At 39.4% G+C, this 23,535-nt stretch overlaps 1 protein-coding gene across 2 annotated transcripts in view; it reads left to right on the top strand.

Moving 5' to 3' along the window:
* insc (INSC spindle orientation adaptor protein) overlaps positions 1 to 7,526 on the top strand; it is a 52,465-nt gene extending 44,939 nt beyond the window's left edge. For both annotated transcript variants that reach the window (XM_080027602.1, XM_080027603.1), the window contains exons 8-13: positions 404 to 575; positions 1,244 to 1,422; positions 1,897 to 1,963; positions 3,306 to 3,461; positions 4,265 to 4,341; positions 5,828 to 7,526. In XM_080027602.1, the coding sequence (XP_079883728.1) occupies positions 404 to 575; positions 1,244 to 1,422; positions 1,897 to 1,963; positions 3,306 to 3,461; positions 4,265 to 4,341; positions 5,828 to 5,956 (780 nt within the window). In that variant the 3' untranslated portion in view covers positions 5,957 to 7,526. The remainder of the gene's footprint in view (positions 1 to 403; positions 576 to 1,243; positions 1,423 to 1,896; positions 1,964 to 3,305; positions 3,462 to 4,264; positions 4,342 to 5,827) is intronic.
* Positions 7,527 to 23,535: the final 16,009 nt, after the last annotated feature.

Genomic DNA, 23,535 nt, shown 5'->3' with positions numbered 1-23,535 from the left:
GATTGTGCTTGTGTAACGGATCACACACCAGAAGGATTCTCTTTGATTCCAATTTTAAGCTTAAATCAATCGAATCAGCAAATTATGTCATCTTTATTAGTCCATTTAAACGAGGCACATTAAAATTCTTCTTTTCGCATATCCCCTCTCAAGTTACCACACTCCAGAGGGGGTAGAGATGGTGGGCACTGTAGATGTATTTACCACCACTAGTTTTACTACTAACACCCTCCTGTCCGGTGCCAGGGATCAAACCCTCGACCTCATGGTTACTGGTCGTCCCCTCTTCCTCTAGGCCTAAAATCATATTTCCTCTGTTTAAAATAGTTCACCGTTTGCATACTATAAATATAATAACCCTCACATGGCTCCTGATATCTTTTCTATGTCTTCCCATGTGCAGGTGGATGGGATCCTGTGTCTGGCTGACATCCTGACTGATGAGAGCAGTGTGGAGGCAGCGCGGGCGGAGGCGGCTGCTGTGGTGGCTCAGATCACCTCTCCTCACCACACCTCCACCCAGCATCTGGCCAGCTTCCTGGAGAGCATGCACGACATCGTCACCGCGCTCATCAGTGAGTAACTGTGACAACTGACAATGTAACCATGACCTTTGACCTATAGCAGGGTCTGATGAAGGAAGGTTTGGAGACAGGGGCTGCGATCCAAAGCACATACTCTTTCTTTTTTCTATTCTACATACTACATCTGACCATACAAATAATCTAGTTAGCATGCAGTATAGGCATACAATTGAGACATACTATTACTTGTTAATTTCATCATAACATTGCACCTTGATCTTGCCTCTTGCTTTAATATCCGTCGCATCCCCGGTTGTTTTCATATGGAGGGTGAGGGTCCGTCGATGTGAAGTCACTTCCGGTGCACACTGGATTGTTTTCAACACTTAAAATCTGTACTGGATGTACTAGACATCCAGGCCAGATTTTATTTTCAAGCATATTAAATCTGACCACAAGAATAGGGACATCCTAAATCTTTTTTCTACCATACTAAATAGCAGAATTGGGGATTGGAACGAAGGGAGGATTTGTTATCAGGTTCAAAAACCTTGAACTGTAGGCCTTTACAAAAACAAATGTCTGAATTACTTTAGGTTGCTTTTAAAAAAATAAGTTTTGTCTTTACACCCGTGCCCCTCACACAGCCTTTACTGAGTGAGTTGTTCAGTCATGTTAGAATCCCTGTTTACTAAAGGAGTGACTTCTCATTGTCTCAGAGTTGTGTGAGAGCGCCTCGTGTGGTGAGGTGTTCCTGCTGGCGTCTGCAGCCTTGGCCAACATCACGTTCTTTGACAGCATGGCCTGTGAGATCCTGCTGCAGCTCAATGCCATCCAGATCCTGCTACAGGCCTGCAGGGACCGCCAGAGAGTCGACACACCGTACTCCAAAGACCAGGTACACTTCTGATATTTCTCACAGCATCCCTGCGTTCAACATCACATACTTTTTCTTTTAACTATACTGCATACTAAAGCATGCTGGTTTTCATACTGCAAAATGCTATTGGATGTAGTAGAACCGACATCCCGCATTTTTTGAGCATACTGCATTTGACCTGCATGCATTGGGACATCCTAAATCTTTTTCAGACATACTACATAGTATGGAAGTATGGGCTTTGGAATGCAGGGTACATGCAACAAAATAATATTTTTTGTTATTAAAATGTTATATCAATATCAATATTAATAGTTACTTGCACAGAGAAGCTGTTACAGTAGCTGAAAATATCTTGACATGTTTCACAAACTGTATAAGTAAACTGATATGGTACAGAGAACAGTGTGCATTCAAGCAACACAATACATGGCCAAAAGTTTGTGTAAAACGTTTCAATGTTAATTTTTGTTTTTCTGTTTTAAATCTTAGGTGGTGACAATCTTGGCAAACCTCTCTGTCTTAGAGCAGTGTGCTCCAGAGGTCCTGCAAGAACAAGGTAAACTCTCTTTTTTTAACCATGATTTTCATTTTAGTTTTTGCATATTATTGTTATTTTATTTTACTGACCAAACTGCTGTTGATGAATGATACACCCTGCTCATTCATAATGTGAAGTAAAATCAGTGTAATCCTTCCTGAATCCCCAAGATGGCAGCATCAGATAATGTCTTTCAAAAGAATGGAATATTAGAATAGTCTTAATAAAATGTATAACATGTTACATTGTCTTTGTGCTTAATACATTACATTGGTAGATATAAGTTTAAAAGTATAAAAGTGTGAGCCTCTTTTCATTATGTCAGAGCCTCTAAATCAGTAATATTCATCACACATTAAGTTCTTGTTCTTCTGACATGTCTAATCCTTTAGTCAATTAGTATTTCTGAATAAGTATGTCTTGCTCTTGCCTCCTTAAATGACCATCAAAAAAACGTATTATATATTACTATACAGATTATAACATGAGTAGCCAAAATTATTTATTCTTTAATGCAATATTTTCCAAAATCAGTCTACTCTTTTTATTTTTTAACTGCACTTTTGGTACAAGTACTTTCTGGCTCCATTGTAATTCCCCACCAGTGTTTATGTCCCTGGGTAACCCCCCACCCCTCTTTCAAAAAATAACAGAAGCTTGAGTGGCCTTCAAGGACAAGAAACATGCCAATAGATTCTACACAATGCATCTTTAAGTCCCATTGAGTTAGGAATCTCTTGTTCAAGGGAGACCTGGTGAAGACAGGCAGCAGACCTGTTAAACATTTCCAGACAACACAATCGCTTCTGTTCCATGTTTCATACTGACTGAACTGTTTATTGTGTGTCTTTACTTCCTGACACATTTGATCCATTGGTTTCTAATGCATCTCAGTTTTTTGTGTCTTGAATGTTCTAAGTCTGTTCATGTCTCTGGGAGTGCTACCTAAATGTCTTTGTATTGTTGTCTGAACCTCAATACAATGACAATAATCTTAAAGGATTAATTCACCCAAATGGAACAGGCGTTCTGCCATTATAATATCTCTATTATAATATAATGAATGAGGTTTTTCTTCCCTCAGTCTTTCCTCAGTATTTCCTTGGCCCAGCTGTCCTGTTAATCCTAACACCACATTTTCCCATGTGTTATGTCACACATGGGAAAATGTAGGTTTAGACAGTTAGACCATATAACACTCTTTCTGCCTTTTCTCAGGCTAGTATGAACCGATTATTTTTTTTTCTCCCACATTCATACTACATAGGATCTCAGAATATTTCCACCAGTGAAGTAGGTCTTTAACTACTACTTGAACTACCATCTAGCTGATCTTCCCTGTGTGTATCATGTCTTTTAGGAATAGATCGCCTGCTGCTGCTGCTGGGAGAGAAGCCGACCTCCTCCAGTCCATCGGAGGGCGCCGCCTGCGAGCGCGTCCAGCAGAAAGCTGCCGTCACCCTGGCCCGACTGAGCAGAGACCCTGACGTGGCCCAAACAGCCATACAGCTAAAAGGTGCTGAAGACATTCTGCTGTTACTGTTATTTACTAGTTGGTTACTAACGGTGTTTATTATGAAGTTGAAACAAAGAAAGCGCTGAACAACAAGGATAAACAGCAGCACAGAGAACAACACTTTGTTAATGAGAATCAGCCAGATAATTAAATGATTGGCTGCATGGAGGACTACTCAAGTATAAAGGTTTTGTTTTGTTTTTGTCACAATTACCGCTATGTATTTAGGCAACCTTATCTTAAAAAATTCATCCAAGTTAAGATGAATGGCTTTTACACAGATATTTACACTAAAGCTGGTCCTTTAACTGAGCCTTGAGGAACTCCATTTGTAATTAAATCCTCAAAGACATCAAAAGCATCAAGCGGACGTGATGTCCTGATTCTGCATCTGCTTGAAGCTTGATGAGGACATAAAACTCTAAAGAAAAAAAAATCTTTAGCTGTTTTCTAAGGCCAGAGGTCCTCGTCCTATCACAAAACTCCACTTTAATATACAGATGTACTGTATGTCCATTCCCCACTAGACCTCTGTGTCTCCGGGGGAGCAGCTCTCTATGAATGCTTTATGAAAGCTCATCGTTTGAGTGACTGGGTGGAAATTAACATATGTTCTACTCCATAACAGAAACCAGAAATGGAAATATTTTTTTTTGCACTGAAATGTGTGTATTGAAAACAATTTATTTTATTTTCTGCGAGCCTCCTGAACACACCGCGGCTCTGCCCTTCTGTTTGTAGTTGATATCAGTGTGGCAGAATGGGACAAGCTGGTAACTGAGTTTCTCCTCTGCTGTCTTTAGCTGTTCCTCGTCTCATTGAACTGTGTCGCTCCCCCACTGAGAGAAATAACAGCGACTCTGTGCTGGTCGCTTGCCTGGTAGGTACAAAGTGTGTGTCTATTAGTGTGTGTCTGCGTGCGTGTGTGTGTGTGTGTGTGTGTGTGTGTGTGTGTGTGTGTGTGTGTGTGTGTGTGTGTGTGTGTGTGTGTGTGTGTGTGTGTGTGTGTGTGTGTGTGCGCATAGTCGCATACCCTTAGATATGAATAAATGACTCCCATCTCCTGAATACAAATATGCCATTCAAACATTCAAACTGCCTATTGCAGTCCAGTCCAGCACAGTGAATAAAATACTACATATTTTCAGCTTCACTTTTTTCTATACAGTACAAAACTGAGGCACAGGACATTATACGTATATAACATCAATGCATCAAATGACTGTCCAATTTAATTACATCCTAAGGGCAACATCTGAAAATGTAAAACACATCACACACAAGCTCAGTATATCTTCAAGCCATATTGAGATAGCTGACCGGTGCACATCCTCTCAAACGTTGTATATGTTTAAATATGTACATATCATGAATACTAACCTCTACTCATACTGTATCGCTCTCTCATTCTGATTATAATTATTAAGACCAGATCTTAGGGCCCGATGATGAGGGGATTCTGAAGCGCATAATGGTCAGGAGCCTAATTGGGGCTGCCTGGCTTGTGCTGAGAAATGCCTTCTTCTCTTCAACTAGTGCCAGGCCCCTTGTCAGTCTATTCAAATTCATGTGATTCTATTTTATCCTTTTAGCCAAGGGTTAAGTAGATCATTTGTAGGTTTTTGGATTTTTTTTTTTTTTTTTTGCCTTCAAAAGAGGCTTAGCTTTTCTCTGATCATTTGTAATCTTATATGTAAATGTTTGAGGTATAGGAGATGAAGTCACACATACTGGATCACTCATACGCATTTGAAACTGCGTAGAAACTACTCATCTGGTAGGACTGGGTGCACATTTCACTACACTACACTCATTGATGTTGTTAACTGTACATGTTTGTATTATTTTATTTTACCATGTTAAAGGTGAGGTGAGGTGAAATGCATGGGCAGAGAGGGGATGGGGGGAAGCTCTAACCACTACACCATGAGCATCCCTCCCCTCCCCCATTGCATATATGTATTTAGATTATTACAGTGTGAGTGATTGCATGCTGCAGTATATAAGTGTGATCATTTTAATTCTAATTCTATATATTTCTATTTCTATTAGTTTTTCTTTACTGACACAACTGACACAAACTGCAGACTCTTTGGACATTACAATACAACAGAACAATTCAGTAAATTCATTTATACGTCCAGTTTTACAAGTACAGTCTTAAAAAGAGCCAGGGTCCTTCATCTCCACTGTCGAGTTCGGTGTGATCTTGATATTTGATAATACATGTGTCTGTGTGCGTTTGAGTCTGTGCAAATGCAAATGCATACTGATATATACGTATGTGTGTGTGTGTGTGTGTGTGTGTGTGTGTGTGTGTGTGTGTGTGTGTGTGTGTGTGTGTGTGTGTGTGTGTGTGTCCGCAGGCTGCCTTGAGGAGGCTGGCAGCGGGGTGCCCAGACAGCATCGAGGCAGCGGACCACCAGCAGCTGATCAAACCGCGGCTAGTCGACTCCTTCCTGCTGTGCTCCAACATGGAGGAGAGCTTTGTATGACGGCCTCTGCACAACACACACACACACACACACACACACACACACACACACACACACACACACACACACACACACACACACACACACACACACACACACACACACACACACACACACACAAAGCCGTATATACACTCAGTGGAGGAATTAGCTCATGGACAAGATCGTGTGCGTGTGCTGTTTTCACCACACAGAGATGCGACAAATTAGCAGTTTCAATAGAGAACATTGCATCTATTTCCTGACTGGAGCTTTTTGGTTCGTCACTTCCTGTGTCCTTTTTTTCATACTGGACATTTAGGGGAATGGATTGAAGCTGCGTCGTGTCACTTTAGATGGATGCAGAAGACATCTCTATGGAAATGGACAACCATGTGTTGCCTATAGCAGTGCAACTCAGCGATCACGTTAAATGCAATGAATGTGTACGGTGTTGAAGATTAAAAAAAAAATATGTTTATTTTATTCCATTGTCAATTTCATATCAGTGATTTTACCAGTAAATGTTTTGTACGAGTGGAGTGGGCGCTGCTTTCTGGAAATGAAAGTATAAACTGATATGGAATGAAACACTCGATATGCTACAAATGTGCAATTGTATCAACAGCATCTATGTCTGTCTGAAAACAGAGAACATTCACACACATGGACAAATCAGTAAAACATCTCTCTCACAGATGATCTGAAGCATTTAGCATTGGAGAAAGGCAAGGTAATATATAGCACAATTCAGACAAGTGTTTTAAAGGGGCATAACATACATCAAGATTAGACATTAGAAATTGCATTGAAGAGATTATAAAAACAAAGAACAAATTTCCAAAGCGAAAAAAAGAAAATAAATTACAGCTTAAATTACAACAGAAACCTTAAGTGTTCATGGAGTTTTTTTTCCAGATATGCGGTGCATACAAACTAAAAGCTGCTTCTTCTTGTTTATTCCTAACTCTGGGGACTGTAAGTAGACCTGTCCCAGACGACCTAAGGGCTCTGGACGGTTCATAACGTATCAGCAGATCAGTAATGTATTTTGGCCCTAGACCATTTAATGCTTTATTAACCAACATCAATATCTTGAAATCAATTCTTTGAGTGACAGGAAGCCAGTGTAAAGACCTCAGAACTGGGGTGATGTGATCAATTTTTTTTGGTCCTGGTACTGCAATGTTTGTGTATTTGATTAATTGTTGCCTTTTTTTATTGTTTTCAACCAGCAGCCACATTACACGATAAGCATTTACAGCTCAATTATTACAGTAAGATAAACTATTAATGTAATGTCATCTTGTGTCATCTGGGCACTTTAATTGACAGGACAATATGTACGAGTATTTAAATGTTGTGATTGAGGCATATGGCAACTGTTGTTCCTGGTGTACACTAAATTGTTTGTTATAGTGTTTTTTACGTCACGTTTGTTTTGCCTTCAAAATCTTAAATACCATATTTGCCACTGGAAAAGGAATCAACTAAAATGACCTTGAATTTGAATACAGAAATGCTTTTTTATTTAAAGGAGAATTACCATTATTGTATGCTATGCATGGAATAAAGGCAATCATCTGTCTAATGCTCACTGTGGTTCATTATTGTTACTGTCATATCTATTGGAACATTGGGAAACTACATGAACAAACCATTAAAGGTGCTCCGAGGAACCTTAATTTTTTTTGTTAATTCTTGCACCCCCTTTGGACAAAAGTGGTAGTCTTTTTATTACCCCAGCGGTTGTTCCTGGGTGAGCGTATAACCCATGACAAAGGCATAAAGAAAAACTTTATCAAAATAGCATTCCTTGCACTGATGATCATGTTTGCCGTTACATGTAATTTATGATCATCAGAGGAAAAATTAGACTGTTTCAGAAATATTTAAAAGTTCCTCCAAGCACCTTTACTGTAATATCTTGTCAAGTAAAAGTTTACTCAAATAGCACATTTTGAAAAACAACATCAGTTGACCAAAGCGCTGTACAACACAACATTAAATAACACATATGATGACAACATTTGGAGCCTCTTTGTATAGAGAGAGCATATGTACTGTATGTATCAAGGTGAATTCTGTATGAGTGCAGACAGGGGCCATGCAGCTAAAGTTCCAGCTATCTTAGAGGACCATACTCACTCACACAGTCTGTCTCGTTTGCTAATGCAGTCACAGGGATGAAAGAAAGGCCTTTGAATGAGACTTACAGAGAGAGAAACATGCTAAGAGACTATGAGGAGGTGGGCCCAAAGGTGTACCTGTTGGTGGTCCTATGTGTGAACCACCATATCCTCTCAAGAAAACCGGAGGGACATTTGCTATCTAAGCCTCCCAACTTTCCAAAAAACTATGGGGTCTCCTTGGGTTGGAGAATGTAGCTGTCTGCATTAGAAAAAATACTATTTTATTTGAGAGTTCATTAATTCAGTTGTTTTCGCAATGGCTTAGAAAACAGTTAAAACAAAACAAGGGCTGCAACTTTTATTTTCCAGTAATTGAGACACGATGCATCAAGTGATTACAAAGAGATACATGTGAGGGCTTGTCTGCAGAACTTGTCCTTTGTATTGTATCATCTCTTTGATAAAGAAACATTCTCAGGTTTTTTTTATCTTCTTTCTCTTCCCCCAAAAGCCTTCCCCTCCTTGGAGAGACAATTGAGGGTCTTCTCGCCCCGTCTCTGTAGCTTCTTTTTCACCTAAGGGCACTTTAGACTCAGCCTGGACTTGTTACACTGCAACCCAGCGTCGAGACAATTGAGCTGCTTTGTGTGTGTGTGTGTGTGTGTGTGTGTGCGTGTGTTGTCCAGCGTACACGTGGGACTGTCTTCAGAGGCCTTTGTGATAGAATATGCTCCTGCCTCGCTTTTGTCCAGAGCCGATGAAATATGTATCGAAGACGCAGAGGAGAACTAAACAGACGGCCTTAGAAATAACACAGGTTCCTTTGATATTGTTTTGGCTCTGACCATCACCATCATACCAAGTTATGGTATAGCTCTGAGTTTTTATCCAGTCTTTGGCAATGTTAAAACTTTTTAACTTTTAACTTTTATCCCTCTCCCTTGTTGTCTGTGTGTATGTTAATTAATTCACTATTGTTTTAATTAATCGTCAATTTGATCAAAGCTCAGGCGGTGGTGTTTAAATAGTGAAAAAAAACAACCAACCAATCAATGAATTGAATCTAATCTTTCACAAAAAATAAATAAAGTACCTCGCCAACAGGTATCAGAATATACGCACTATCACTTTTAATATGGGACCTTCACATAAGACGTAAAACTCAGCACTCTTTAATGAAAGGAAAAGCTGCACTACAGAGTAATCCACACTGTCGCAAACTATAAATCACAGAGATTTGTGTGTAAGAAAAGGATCTGAGGACATGTAGTCTAATGCAAGAAGACACTTCTCTCTGTCTCTCCGGACACACTTTAATATTTTATGTGTCACGTCGTCTTTTGCTTTTTTGCACCATATTTTTTGGAAAAAAAGTTTTTCTCTCTGTGTGTGAGTTGTTATTTCAGAAGGGGCGAATGTGATGTAAATTAAACCCCTGCCTTTGAACAAATGCTTTCAGAAGTTGATACATTAGAATGTACTTTTGAAAAATCTCACAAATTAGTGTGAAATAAATTTGGCAAAAACATTAAAGTGAGAGTCATTTGGCCAAGAAGTAAAATAAGTGATGTAAGTCTTTACATATGTTTTAAGATGCACCAAAATAATTGTGGACACAGTTTGTGAGAGCAACATGCCTCAAGTCTTTCTACAACATCAAGTGATGAGGTGAAGATGAATTGAGTGCATTTTTCTATAGTACTTCTTCTTCATCTTCCAACAGATGCATTTCCGGCAGACAAACACTATATACAGTATAAAAACGGTTAAGGCCCTTAAGTTGGTCCATTCTGTGCTGCTGTAGAAACATGGCGGTGCACCTCACACCACACACGCGTACACACACACACACACACACACACACACACACACACACACACACACACACACACACACACACACACACACACACACACACACACACACACACACACACACACACACACACACACACACACACACACACACACACACACACACACACACACACACACACACACACACACACACACAGACCTCAGTGTATAAAGACTAATTATGACTTAAGTGCCATCCCCTATTGGACAGCCAATTAAGAGAGGAACATTTTTGTTTACAGATCTCTTTGGTCCAGTGTCCAGCTGGCTCATTTTAGACCATTTTTAATTGCTGAAATACAACCACAACATCGAGTGTATATTACAGTAATATCAGCACTTTGCACTCCCAACTTTTGCCCATACCCAATGGAGGGTAAAAACCTTATGCCAAAAATATTCAGGATTTTGTGTACAGCGGTCTAAAAAAAATACGTTTTGAATTCCACGCCCTGTGAGATGTTTGAATTATTTAAAATGTCTCATGAAATGATAAATTAAAACTGTTTTGAAATGTTGTAATTGTCTGAAGACACTGGTCACAATCTCTGTAAGTGAGCCTCATATGAACGTATAGAAAGCATACATAAAGTAAAAGCACACATACAATAGAAATAGAAGTGTTCATGGGATTTGGCTCCAAGACAGTTTGAGGGTCTCTACCTAAAGCCGATCCACTGATTGAACAGGAGTTTATGACACATCAGTGGAGTGCAGTTGCATACTGATAGTAATGCTATGGAGCGGATTGTCTATGAGTGAGTCCACACAGGTCAGAAATGACACATTGATGCCAGCATGCCAACCATGTCAGACTATTCCATTGACTTTTTGAGATTTTTGTTTACTAGTCCACTGAACCACAGGTGGCGCCAATGCACCAAAAGATTCAGAAATATAAAGGAAATGACAGGGAAGAAGAAAGAAGAAAACTGACATGGAGGAAAACCAAAACAATGCTGGATTTCTGCAAATGTTGGGATGGGATGATGCACACAATGCGTTTTGGTGAGTGACAATGGAAACCTATAGTAGACCCTTTCAAGGAGTTTAAAGGTACACTATGCAGTTGTTATGCAGTTGTTTACATTTGCAGAGCCTGCAGTAAGTTAACAACACATATTCTCTCTACATGTAATTCTTAGTATTGAAAAATTCAATCATCATGAATCAAAACTATTCCCACAAAATTATTTTGAGGAACCTGGAACCAAACGTAAGACTAGAATATGTTTGTAAACCAAACTGTGGGCCCTGCTGCTGAAAACACTGAAACACTGCTGACACAACCTGGTATCAGCTAAATCGACCACTAAAGCAAGTCAGGCACAACCTTGTAGTGCACAGTAAAATGAACTTTCACAGACCTTCAAGGTAAAACAAAACAGTTTTTTTTTCTTTGGTGTTGGACAGAATTCCTGGTGGACTGCCTTGAATCAGTTCCATTGTTGTCTGAATGCACCTTCATTTGTTGGTGCAGAGGGCGAGGGATAACCAGCTCTGTGGGTCAGAAGAATCGACTCTCAAATAACAACTCCTTTTGTCCCAAGACAGAGCGGCCTTGATCCAATAAACGTTTGGCATATTCACGGCAGCAAGTCATTTGAATTTTTACGTCGTTAAAAAATTAAAAAGATAAACAGTGGTGATTCATTTTTCAGAGACAGAAAATGAAACATTTTGAATCATCTTTCTATCACTAAATGAACTGTGGAGCGTGGCGGCGTACACACAGTAAACTATAGTAGGACGGAGAGCAGCGTGCCTGTGGAAAATGGAATGAATTAATGAAATGTGGTGATTAAAATTTGAACAGCTACAGTCGTGTTAGTTTCAAAGGGTGTTTTTATAAAGTCTGTATTTTTGCATTTTTGTGTGTGTCTGTGTGTGTGTGTGTGTGTGTGTGTGTGTGTATGTGTTTTTTGTGTGTGTGTGTGTGTGTGTGTGTGTGTGTGTGTGTGTGTGTGTTAGAAAGGGGCTGGGCTTATTCCTGCAGAGAAAAAACTGCCTTTAACATCTTGTGTATATATACATGTATTAACGCCAGTGTTTGTAACTCTAAACCTTTGAGGACCTTCACGACTAAATCATTAATTTATGAAAATGATTCCCCCTTCCTGTTGCTGTTTCATGGGTTAATTTGATGTGACGGGGGACTTAAATGACATTGTGTAAACAGTTCTCGTTAGAGTTAATAGAGCTAGTATAAAGTCTGTGGATTATCCAATGCTATACAGGGCAGAGTGTATTTTGAGTGAATGGCCCTTTAAATGTATATTTTTTCACTAATTTAGTTGTTCCAAAGCCTATTATCTTTGTCGACGCAGTAGTTCATGCATTTATCTTAGCCTCCCATCAGGCCTCTACAGAACAGCCTTACTTAACCACTGTTCATTACAGCTGTTAACACACTCATCTGTTGTACTGCAAAACATGCACACATCTATGGCCCACCGCACGTGTGCACACACACACACTTTCCTCTCTCTTGCGCTCAGAGACCCCCTCCTCCCCCCAATAGACCACCGCAGTAGGTCCTCCAGTTGTCCACCCAACACACACACACACACACACACACACACACACACACACACACACACACACACACACACACACACACACACACACACACCGTCCTCTCTCGCTCTCCTTCCAGCGTCTCTGAGGATTTGTGGAGAGATTGTTTCTCCTTGCAGACGAACGGGCTGCAGAATTGTGTTTGTTTTCACTGTGGCGCTGCCTGTAACTGCAGACAGTAGCAAACCACCGGCCCTGTGTGTTTGTGTGTGTGTGAGTGTGAGTGTGTGTAAACTGTCTGTGTCCACAGTTATGACTGAGTGTATCATGTAACTAGAGTATCGGTGGTGTTCAGGTTTTATATGTCAAGCCCCCGTGTGTTTGACATTGTTTTTTCAGATTGGCAGGAACAGTTTTTGGTCTCCAGTGTATTTATATTTTGACTGAAGGATGTGTAATGTGTTTCTTCACCCATAACTGATATCAGGAAATGCCAGTTGCTTAACATGCCCATACACTATGTTGTATGAGTGTTATATTGGCTTCTTACCTCATCTATTCAAGTAGTTACTTCTTTTACTTATATTTTAAAGTCTTTTTAAAGTAATTTAATTTCATGCAACTTATTATTGTCTCAAAGTGTCACTCACAGAATGGTTAAACAATATATGTAGTATTTACTTGATACTTATAAAACAAATAAAATTGCACTGACTGATTAATTACTGCCACTAATCCAGGATCAGAAAAGTTACAGATTGTGACACAATGAAGACCCCTGTGTCTTTAAGTGACACTCTTGGTTAAAAATTACAGTTTTTTTACGATTGCTAAACCACAGTGGGCACAACTGGAACGACAAGTGCAAAACTCTAACAACAGTATGCAGAGCAGCGGTTCATTCGGACCAAACTGTAGCTCGTTTTTCAAACCTCTACACACCTATCTCATGGCTTAACCACAGCCTGCACAACAATGTGGATTTCCAGCACTTTTTTCAAATGCTAACACACTGCTGCCACAACTGTAAACCACACATTCAAAACAGAATGAATGCCTTTCAAACACTGCGGATTGCAATTTAAACTGAAACACTAAGATGTCTTGTTTTAGACTTGTTAGTGAACATATATACAGTATAGGGAAAGCTTTTTTTTTGGAAATGGACCAAGGAAGACAAGTTGTTGGAGGTAGAAGAGTGGCAGTGAGAGTGTGAATGTGTGGAGGAAGAACTAGAAGACATAGAGCTGTAATGTCTGATGAAATACAGTAAGGGCTACACTGATAAACCCTGTTGTGAATCATGGTCTCGCATAGAGAGAGGCAGGGTTGAGAGTGCAACCCAATCTGCAAAAATCTAAAGTTGCATCTGTAATACGAATTTTCCAGCAAACAAACAGCTTAGAGTTGCATCCTTACAGTAAATGACAGCATTACAGGAATTGATTTCTGTATTACAATTATAGAATATTTACACAGATAAATACTACATTTGGAAATGTTTTCAATAAAATATATCAAATGTGTATCTATTGAAGCAAACTTCTGATTTTCATTTATTTTTGTTTTCCTAAAAAAACTGGTATGTTATAACATAAACAATTTCATTTGAAATAACTTCACCCTTTCATCAAAGAAAATATTATGTAATTTGTGTGAAATAACTCAAATTATTCAAACTGTAAAGATTAAAAGTTTGTAATTTGTGTATTGGGGTTTGAGGCTAGTGTTATATGTTCTGAGTGACAGTGTGTGTTATCTCAATGAGGCTGGTTCATAGTGTTTGCTGCACTGAGCCTGTTTTGCAGGTGAAGTGAACTGTTCAGCTCCAATGACTGTTGGTAGTGCAGACTGTAGTTAGAGTTTTGCACATTGAGCTACAGTAGTGCCCACTGTGGTTTAGCGATCGAAAAAAACTGTAAGTTGAGTGGTCAAATGAGTTTGCCCTCTTGGAAGTGGATATTGGAGCGTGTGTGTGTTTTCAGGGGGTGGGTTGCAAGGACTTTGACACCAGAGACTGGGCTACACATTCTGAGTTGTAGCACCTCGGATAAGGTGAGGGAGCGATTGTGACATTTTTTAAATGTTAAATAATAATATAAACACTTTTGACTCTTATAAATATTCACCAGCATCCTTCACTTAACCAAACTCAAAAATATTTGTAATCATACTTTATTTTCTTTCATTGCAAGCTGAGATACTTACAGGAAAACACAATTTCATTAAAACATTTCTTTCCCTGATACATTATATTTCTTAATAATTACAAATAATATATAAAGATTGTTTTTTTTAGATAGGGTCTTAGGAATGTAAAGAAAATGAAGAGCAAAGGAGACAAATGTGCAAATGTTTTTTTTTCTTTTTTGCTGTGCAGTCGTTTTTAGAACGTTTTGCTGAAACATAAATAGAAAAGAAAAGAAAATCATGTCTTCAATGTTCAGTTAACGTTTAGAGTTCAGTCATTTGTTTGAATAAATGGCTGCGTTAGTGACAGAAGGCAGTCAGACATAAGATGACATTTGAGCTCCTCACCTGTGTGACTATTGCATATCAAAAGTCATATTATTCAAGTGAAATTGCCTTCTTTCCAAAAAAACGCTTCCTTAAAATATCCATTTGTCATCTCTGTCTCTGCTCTCACGTGTTTAAAAATCTAGTCAACATCTTATATTGGGTCCATTTAACTTTCAACTTCATGCATTATTATTCTTTTTTCTTTTGCCCTTCTGTCTTGCTCTGTAAAAACCAATACATGGCGACTTGACTCCTCAGTTAAAGAGACTCTTCTGTTCTTGACCGAAGCTGCTCAGTTGACAGTTGCAGCCTCCTCCGCTGCACTGCTGTATGAACTAACATGACAGTGCCGTTACCATGCCCATGTAAATAGCTCTCTGACAAGCAGACAGGGGGTTATTGTGTGTGTGTGTGTGTGTGCGTGTGCATATGTGTGTGTGTGTGCGTGTGCATATGTGTGTGTGGGTGTGTGTGTGTGTGTGTGTGTGTGTTTGTGATGGAGGTCACGGTATAAAGGGGGCAGACTGTTTGTCAAACTCCTCCACCTCCTCCTCACGTACTCTGACAGGGGAAATTACAACAGCCCCTGAACTGGCCTTCTCTATTATAGACACTTGTAGACAGAATAAAGAGTCTTTCATTAAGAGGGGGTGATTCTGTGTGTGTGTGTGTGTGTGTGTGTATGTGTGTGTGTGTGTTTATGGGTGTGTTACCCAAACAACCAATGGTTATTCACGAATCTCCAGTCCTTGTATATGTTTAACACACAATCTCAGTAGACTTTCCTTGGCCTGACTGTACTGATTCCTTGACGTATTCACCACTTTCTTCAGGTACTGTACGTCATACCAACTTTTTTTTCAAAAGATTAATCAGTATCAGTAGCAGCTTTCGTAACCAAAACAGGTAAGGACTCATGGATATGAACTCGACAGGGCACTTGACAGATTTGTTTCAAATACAGTATAGCACACACACACACACACACACACACACACACACACACACACACACACACACACACACACACACACACACACACACACACACACACACACACACACACACACCCTTCCATCAAAAGAGACCCAACAGCAGCATTGAAGGCTAGATCTGTGTGATTTTCCCACTAGATGAAAGTGAATATGTAATTAACGTGCTATAATTGCTGGCAGTCTCTCTCTTTATATTTCAAGATGAAATGATGCGCTCTCCCTTCCCAAGCCAAGGTCAGTGGCCTCACGCCTATGCAGTGCATATTTAATGGAGAAAGACACAGAGCACATGAACACGTGACTCGGTAGGGGGCTATAGTTGAGCTTTATACTGTTTTCATCCACAGCTGATGTTGCTCATTTTGGCTTGTGAAAAAAAATAAATTAGGCAGTCGAAATAAATCACCACATAGCGGCTTTCTTTGTGTTGCATTATTTATCATTTCCATATTATTATGTTTTTTTTAAGTTGGCAGGGTCTCTCCAGTCCAGAGAATGATTGTTTATTTCCTCAACTTCAAACATGATTCAGTAGCCAGAAACCACAACCAGAACACACTCTACTTAACATAAAAGTAAAATGGGGGCTGCTACCTCTTCCACATGTGCTGCTGACGTGGGTTTAGTGGCTCATTCTTCATTGCTCCATCGTTTTCTAGCGTCACCGCCATGCTCTATAAACGCTGTCCCAACCACCGCAGCAGCGCAAAAAAAAAACGGCATCACAAGCAAAAAAGCTCTCTGTCGGACATCAAAGGTATATATTGGGTATACGGTATATAGCCTGACTTTAACGAGTGAGTGTGTGTGTGTGTGTGTGTGTGTGTGTGTGTGTGTGTGTGTGTGTGTGTGCCCCTCTTAAGAATCCCTCTCGCTGCGGGCTGAGACAAGACAGCATTGTTGGAAAACGGTGAAACAGCCTCTAAAGTAGTGTGTGGTGAGAGATGGAGCTGGTTAAAGGCGTCCCCGTGCCAATGATATCAGATTAAGCACAAGGCTTTCAGGGCCCCGTCCGGTTTGCTGCTGGCTGTACATGCATGACCTCATCACGCTGTGGCTCGGGCGGCTTTGGCAGCGAGGGAGCGTGTATAAGCATGTGGCAGCAGATGACAGAGAAACACAGCAGAGAGACGTTTCCTAAGAAAGAGACCACGTTGGTGCGTACAGTGGCAAAGAGGTTTGAGCCTCTTAATGCTTTAGTTGATAGAATTAAGGAGACAAGAGAAATGCATTGGGGATGTGAGTCCTTAAGAGAATCAGTGACTAAAAGCTATCTCACTTATTTACTACAATATGTGTAAAGCTTGTACAGGTCATCACTACTTTGGTAAAAAGTTCCAGGCAATCCAGAGTAGAACTATAGAATGAATATCCCAACCTTTATAACTATGAATATCCCAACCTTTTCCTTGTAGGTCTATGGCAGAAGCGATGAAAATGACCGAGGCACAAAGTTACCTTCCAACTAAACACAATTGTAGGTAAACAGTGAAACGCAAGCAAATAATAATCAACCAAATAACACCCAGTTTTTGGTGCCTCAAGCCTGAACTAAAAAAAACAAGCTACAGCATTATGCAGTCCTTAAGTTACTCTTTAATCCACAAGCCTGCAGCACAATCCATAGCCGTTAAATGATGTGCGTACATTTAAATGTAAGCACAACACTCCTGCAGCTACCCAGAGAGACCAGCCCTGTGTCATCTGACAGAAAATATCCCATCCTCATCTCTGATCTGTAAGCGCAAAACAGGAACAATTAATTACACACACACACAAAGTATTTTCTTCTCTCTCTCGATGTAGATCAACAATGTCTTAGCCCCCCTGGAGCGCTGAGACTTGAAATCTACATGTCACCCACTCCCCATAATGAAGAGACAGCGGGTGTCATGTCTGGACTCTGCAATCTGCTACTGACATGAGAGTTAGAGTATTAAATGGACTAACTGCCGGCTTTAACCGTGGAAAGGAACACCGGTGTCTGAGCCCAATGATTACCCGCCCCCTCCTCTCCCTCCATCCCCCCCAAACAAAAATGACATTTGTCTGACAATAAAATTGGATACTAACCTGTCTGAGAGCAGTCTCTCTCCATTTGCCTAGAACAAACGTTGGCAAACAGTTTGACACACTTTTCCCCTTGAATGCGCGGAGAAGGCTGTAGCCATCCCTCTGGGCTCACGGTAATGGCCCCCTCATTGTTGGCCGCAGAGGATGTGGCGCTATTCATACCGGTGGATGATTGAAAAGAAAATTGAATCTCTTTTGATGTGATAAATGTGTCTATTACTGCATTTGCACACAAAATGTCGCTGGAAAATTATAGTGGGAGGCAGAGGGGCTCAGAGGAGAAAATACATAGGGATGGCATATTGGCTAGCTTTGATTGGAGCTGGAATATAAATATACTGTACCGGTAGATGTAATGAGTCCAACGCTACCCTGATTTTCTTTTTTTTTTCCTACAGGAACTTCACAAATGAAAGGCCTTGACAGCCCCTCAATTGTAAGACTATATAAAAAGGTTAAATGTTCGGCATAGCTCTCTCTCCCTTTCTCTTCAAAGAGCTGTTTGATAAAGGACACACCAACAACTGTTTTGCCTCGTAATAAAAGGGAAATTTTCTCTTTTCAAAAACTTCTGAAAGACGGAGAGAATGTAGGAGGAGAAAGGAGCCACGTTACTTTGTGTTGCGTAAAGTGTTGTACTGTGAAGGACAAATGTGAAAATGTTAAGATTGGTTGATGAAGTGGTCTGATGTATATACATTCATTCAAATGTTCTCTTGTGTGCTTATAGAATCACCCTTTCTTGGCCATCTGAATGGGAAATATAACATGCGTATATATTATATTATTATAATATTTTTCCCTTTATTTGCACTTTTTATTTTTTCAATTGGCGATGTGCACAATTTCTTCACACATACTGGTAATCATCTACATATTGAGGTTGCATTAGCATTATATCGGTGTACTATGTAATAATAATATGCATTTGTGGATTCTTGAGGGCTCCCAATTGACTTTTCCATATGATTATAGAAAGATAACTTAATATTACCTACAAAAAATAGATGATTTATGATATATCTTCTGTAGGCCATTGTTTTGTTGCTAAGTTATAAAGGACATTTAAAAGAAGGAATAATGCAAAATAGAAATAACTACAAATGTCATGATCTGCTCTTTATTTTGGAAGGGATTTGAAGGCTCATAAATGCATGAATGGATGAGATGTTTGACTACTGATAAATATCTTAACACAAAACAGCACTGAAAAAAACAAGTAACATACTCAAATAAGACAAACAACCTTATCCTACTACACATACAGTCCCTCTTTTATGTTTTAATAACTATTAGTCCATCAGAGATCTTATTTGTTGATGTAAATGCATGTACCCTTTCCTTGAACAGTGTTTAAAGTATCTATCACATCAACAACTGACATTCAAAAACATTTTAATTCTGATCTTGTTGAATTTCACTCACACTTATTCAAATAGCAGGAGTTCTTGGCATTGGAAAATCAAGGTCAAGCTCCGATGTAAAGAACTGCCCCATAATAGCGCTGTAACAGACACACCCCACAGCACACCTAGTCCTGTACCAGCTTCATTGTACAGGGTCGGTAATTGAGTAGGTCTATGGAAGATTTGAGATTGTTTTCTTTTATATGCAGTTGTTATAACACTTGAGACATTTTTACATCTCCGTTTATAGTATTTCTAAGTGCCAGTATCAATTTTACACCAGAAGCTGTTTGTTGCTTATTCCAGGTATTAAAAGAAAACCCAACTCATTAAGTTTTCTTACCCCTGTATACAGCTTTAAATTTGCATATTCAAGCATCACTGAGATTCAGTTTACATTTCATACAAAGATGTGATTCGCCCTTTGAAAAGATCTTGCAAAAAATATGCGTTATTATATGCCAGTGACATATGTCGCTAAGGATGACATTGTCTGGGTGCTCTATACCCTATGGGCTCAGTCCTTGTCACAGTGTTCGTGGGTTCGAGTCCGACCCGTGGACAGGGCCACCTTTATGCACGGGCTTACCTGGGCTGAAGCCCCAGGGCCTACGAAGATCAGGGGCCTCTCAAAAAAAATTAAAATAAAAAAATCTAATCTTCGTAGAGGGGGGGGGGGGGGGCGTACGGAGATCAGGGGCCCATCATGAACTAGTAAGCACTTTGAGTGGCCTTGTGTTTGAATTGTGCTATATAAATAAACTTGCCTTGCCTTGCCTAAAGAAAAAGGAAAAAAAATCACAATATTTTTGGCCTATATCAGGGGGCCTATCATTCACCAGTAAATTTTTGTTATTTTTGTTTAAATAACATTGTTCGGGGCAACGCAGATCAAGGGCCTATATTGAGTTGAACAAAACAAATAATTCAAAGAGAGAAGTAGGTTTGAGATAAGGGATTATTTAAAACAAATGTGAATGCTGACTGACTGGATTTTTTAAACCTGTATATTTTTGTTTCTGCTTTTTGGTATTTCTGTGTCTCCAAATTATTCCAGAAAATAGCTCACATAGGACACAGTTGATTTAGCCTTAGTTTTCTTCTCAAAGTGCACCAGATTGATGCATTTTACTTTAAAAGGTTCAAATTTTTCTTCCGGGGGGGGCATGCCCCCGGACCCCCCTAGAAGGTCCTGGGTCCCCACAGCTGTCTCCTCAATGACTTGGAAAAACACTGTAACCAACCATGTGTGTTTGGTTATTGAAAGTCATTAGACCAGGAAGGGGTTTATGTACATGTTACCTTAAGTGATTTTGTATTTCATCAATAGAGATATTGTGGTGTAGACAAACATGGCTTTAACGCATCTGTATTGTAAGACCGCCGCCCGGGGGGGCCTACGAAACCTCTCAGCCCCAGGGCCTAGTGGCAGGTAAAGGCAGCCCTGCCCGTGGACCTTTACTGCATGCCATCCCCCTCTCTCTCCACATTTCCACTCTGTGCTCTCTCCTCTCAACTGTCAATAAAAGATAAAAAAAAAAATATTGGATGGATTCAGATACACTTATGAATATTGAAGGATGAAGGGCCACTATATTAAGTTATGCTTTAGTTTCTTTAATTTAATATATTTCTATAATGCATGATTTGTAATGAAATGGGGTACACATGATAAATAAAAAAAAGATCATTGATTCTGGTTCATCTTGTGATAACGTATTAAAGGCCTGTCACGTTATATAAAGATAAAGAGTTTACACACCTGAGTCAGGTGATAGGAACTTGGCGAGTTATACCCTGCGTTCCAATCCCCATACTTCCCTACTATTTAGTATGCCAGAAAAAGATTTAGGATGTCCCAATACATGCACGTCAATTGTAGTATGCTGAAAATACATAAATGCCCCACTAACTCCAATAGCATTTTGGAGTATTTGTCTCATTTCTTGACATTTCTCGACATAACGAAAAAAAAATCTTCCTTATTTTTTTCTCTCTCCTGTGGCCCTAAAACTCTTCTGTACTTTAAGTAGTATAGTAAAAAGAAAAAGTATGCGATTTGGAACGCAGGGATAGTGTTGTCAAACATTTGAGGAATTTGTAAATGTGTTAAAGCACAAAGGGCCTCAGAGCATTTCAACCAGTTTGTCTTGTTAGGCAAAGTGGATGTCCTGCCTATTTATGTTATATGTGCGTCAAGAGGAAAAGCCTTCTTCCACTGTTGAGCTGCTGGATAACAGCAAGGACTCTCAGGAATGGTAAGAACAGCACATTTCATTTGGTGGTGGTAATCTTAATCCCTCAAAAGACTGAGAATATTGGTAACACTTTACAATAAAGGTACATTAATTAAGTGTTAGTTAATGCTTACTTGAGGCTTAATAAATATTTACTAAGAATTACCTAACTGTTAATACATGCTTAGTGAATGCTCAATAAACATTAGCTAAGCATGAACTAACTGGAATGCTTAGTGTATGCTTAACTAAGCATTAGTTACTGAAGCATTTACTAACCATTAATAACTAAGCATTACAACTTACTCAATGCTTAATAAGCGTTAACTATGCTTTAACTAACCATAAATAGTATTACCTAACAGTGAATTCATGTACCCTTATTGTAAAGTGTTACCAGAATATTGACTACAATGTAGCTTATTGCCCACCTCCCATCTAGTTACTGCTCCTGCACCTGTCAAACTTTCCGTTCACCCACAGAAGACTTGATAGTACAGCCATGGAAAAAAAATTAAGAGACCAGTCTGCATTCTTCTTCAATCTTTATCTCAACATTACTTATTGAAAATGCTCTTAATGACAATATTAATTTAATATCTTTCTTTATTGGATGATTTGAAATGAAATGGGGTAAAACATATTTTTTCGATTTTTGGTGATCGCCTGATTTTTCTTTTTTTTTTGTACAGTCACCAACAGGTAAAAGTTAGTTTTCACTTGTTCAGTAGGATACTTCAACAGCGATCAGATGGATTGACATGACATGTTGTACAGACATTCATTATGGCAAGAGGATGAATAACATTAATTAACTTAATTGACCACAAAAGGTTTTGAGTGGAATGTCTTGACTGCCTTTTAGATGGATAGCCATAAAGTTTCAGACATTCAGAGTGTATCTTTGGTGTCTGACCAAATAGCTGTAAAATAAACAAGATCCCACTTACCCTCAGCTGTACTTTGTGTAGCGAATGTAAGGAAGCTAAGATGCTAAACTAACACTGCTAAGATGGTAGATCTTATGCCTTCTCGTATGGTTTAAATCACTTTCTTTTCACTCACTTTTCTTTAGACCCTCGTTACACCCAAACGTTTTCATTTAAACATACGGAAGCATATGTCTGCAGGTACAATCTACTGATCATTTGTGCGGATCCTTTACACTGAAATCTAGCTAAGAGGTTCTTGTTCGCAGTTTCCATACAAAGGAAAGATAAAGGCACATGATTGTTTAACAGCCACAAATGATAAAATCTCCAAATCTCCTCTCCTCTGCCACTCCTTTTCATATGTCCATATTTAGCTGATTACATATAGTTGTAGCCTATATTGCTTACATTACTTCAGTGAAAGACCCGTAGTCTCTAGGCACTGTCAAGAGAAAAAAACTTTGGCAACATTAACTCAGTTTTTCTTCCTCTTTCATGCTGTCTTCAACACAACTGGCACTTTGTTGATCCTTTCATAAATGATTAATTTTCAAGGCTAAAGAGACCCACATGTTAATGTCTGCCTTCTCCATATCAACAATCACAAGGGAACCGGGAGCCAGAGAGGCAGTAAGTGTATACGTCTGAAAAGTTTCAATACACTATACAGTATATTTGAATGCATGTCTATGGGGTTATTGTCCGTGTCATCTCTTTTTCCTACCAGCCCCTCCTCTTCAGCAGCACTTGAAGAGGTACATGTAGTAAACACTGACTCTATATACTTCTCTATTCTACCGCCCAGCCCGTACATTTTAAATCGAGACACTCATCTCTGCAATTTTCAATACACAACGTCTTTGATGATGAGTCGCCCCCTTTGATGGCAAGTGCATTTCATTTGCGTCTAAAAGCTCGCAAAGTTATTCGGT

This window comes from Ammodytes marinus, assembly GCF_949987685.1.
Source record: "Ammodytes marinus genome assembly, chromosome: 5".
Taxonomy (NCBI): Eukaryota; Metazoa; Chordata; class Actinopteri; order Uranoscopiformes; family Ammodytidae; genus Ammodytes; species Ammodytes marinus.
Note: the sequence above shows the minus strand (reverse complement) of the source record. Positions and strands in the feature narration are given on the sequence as shown.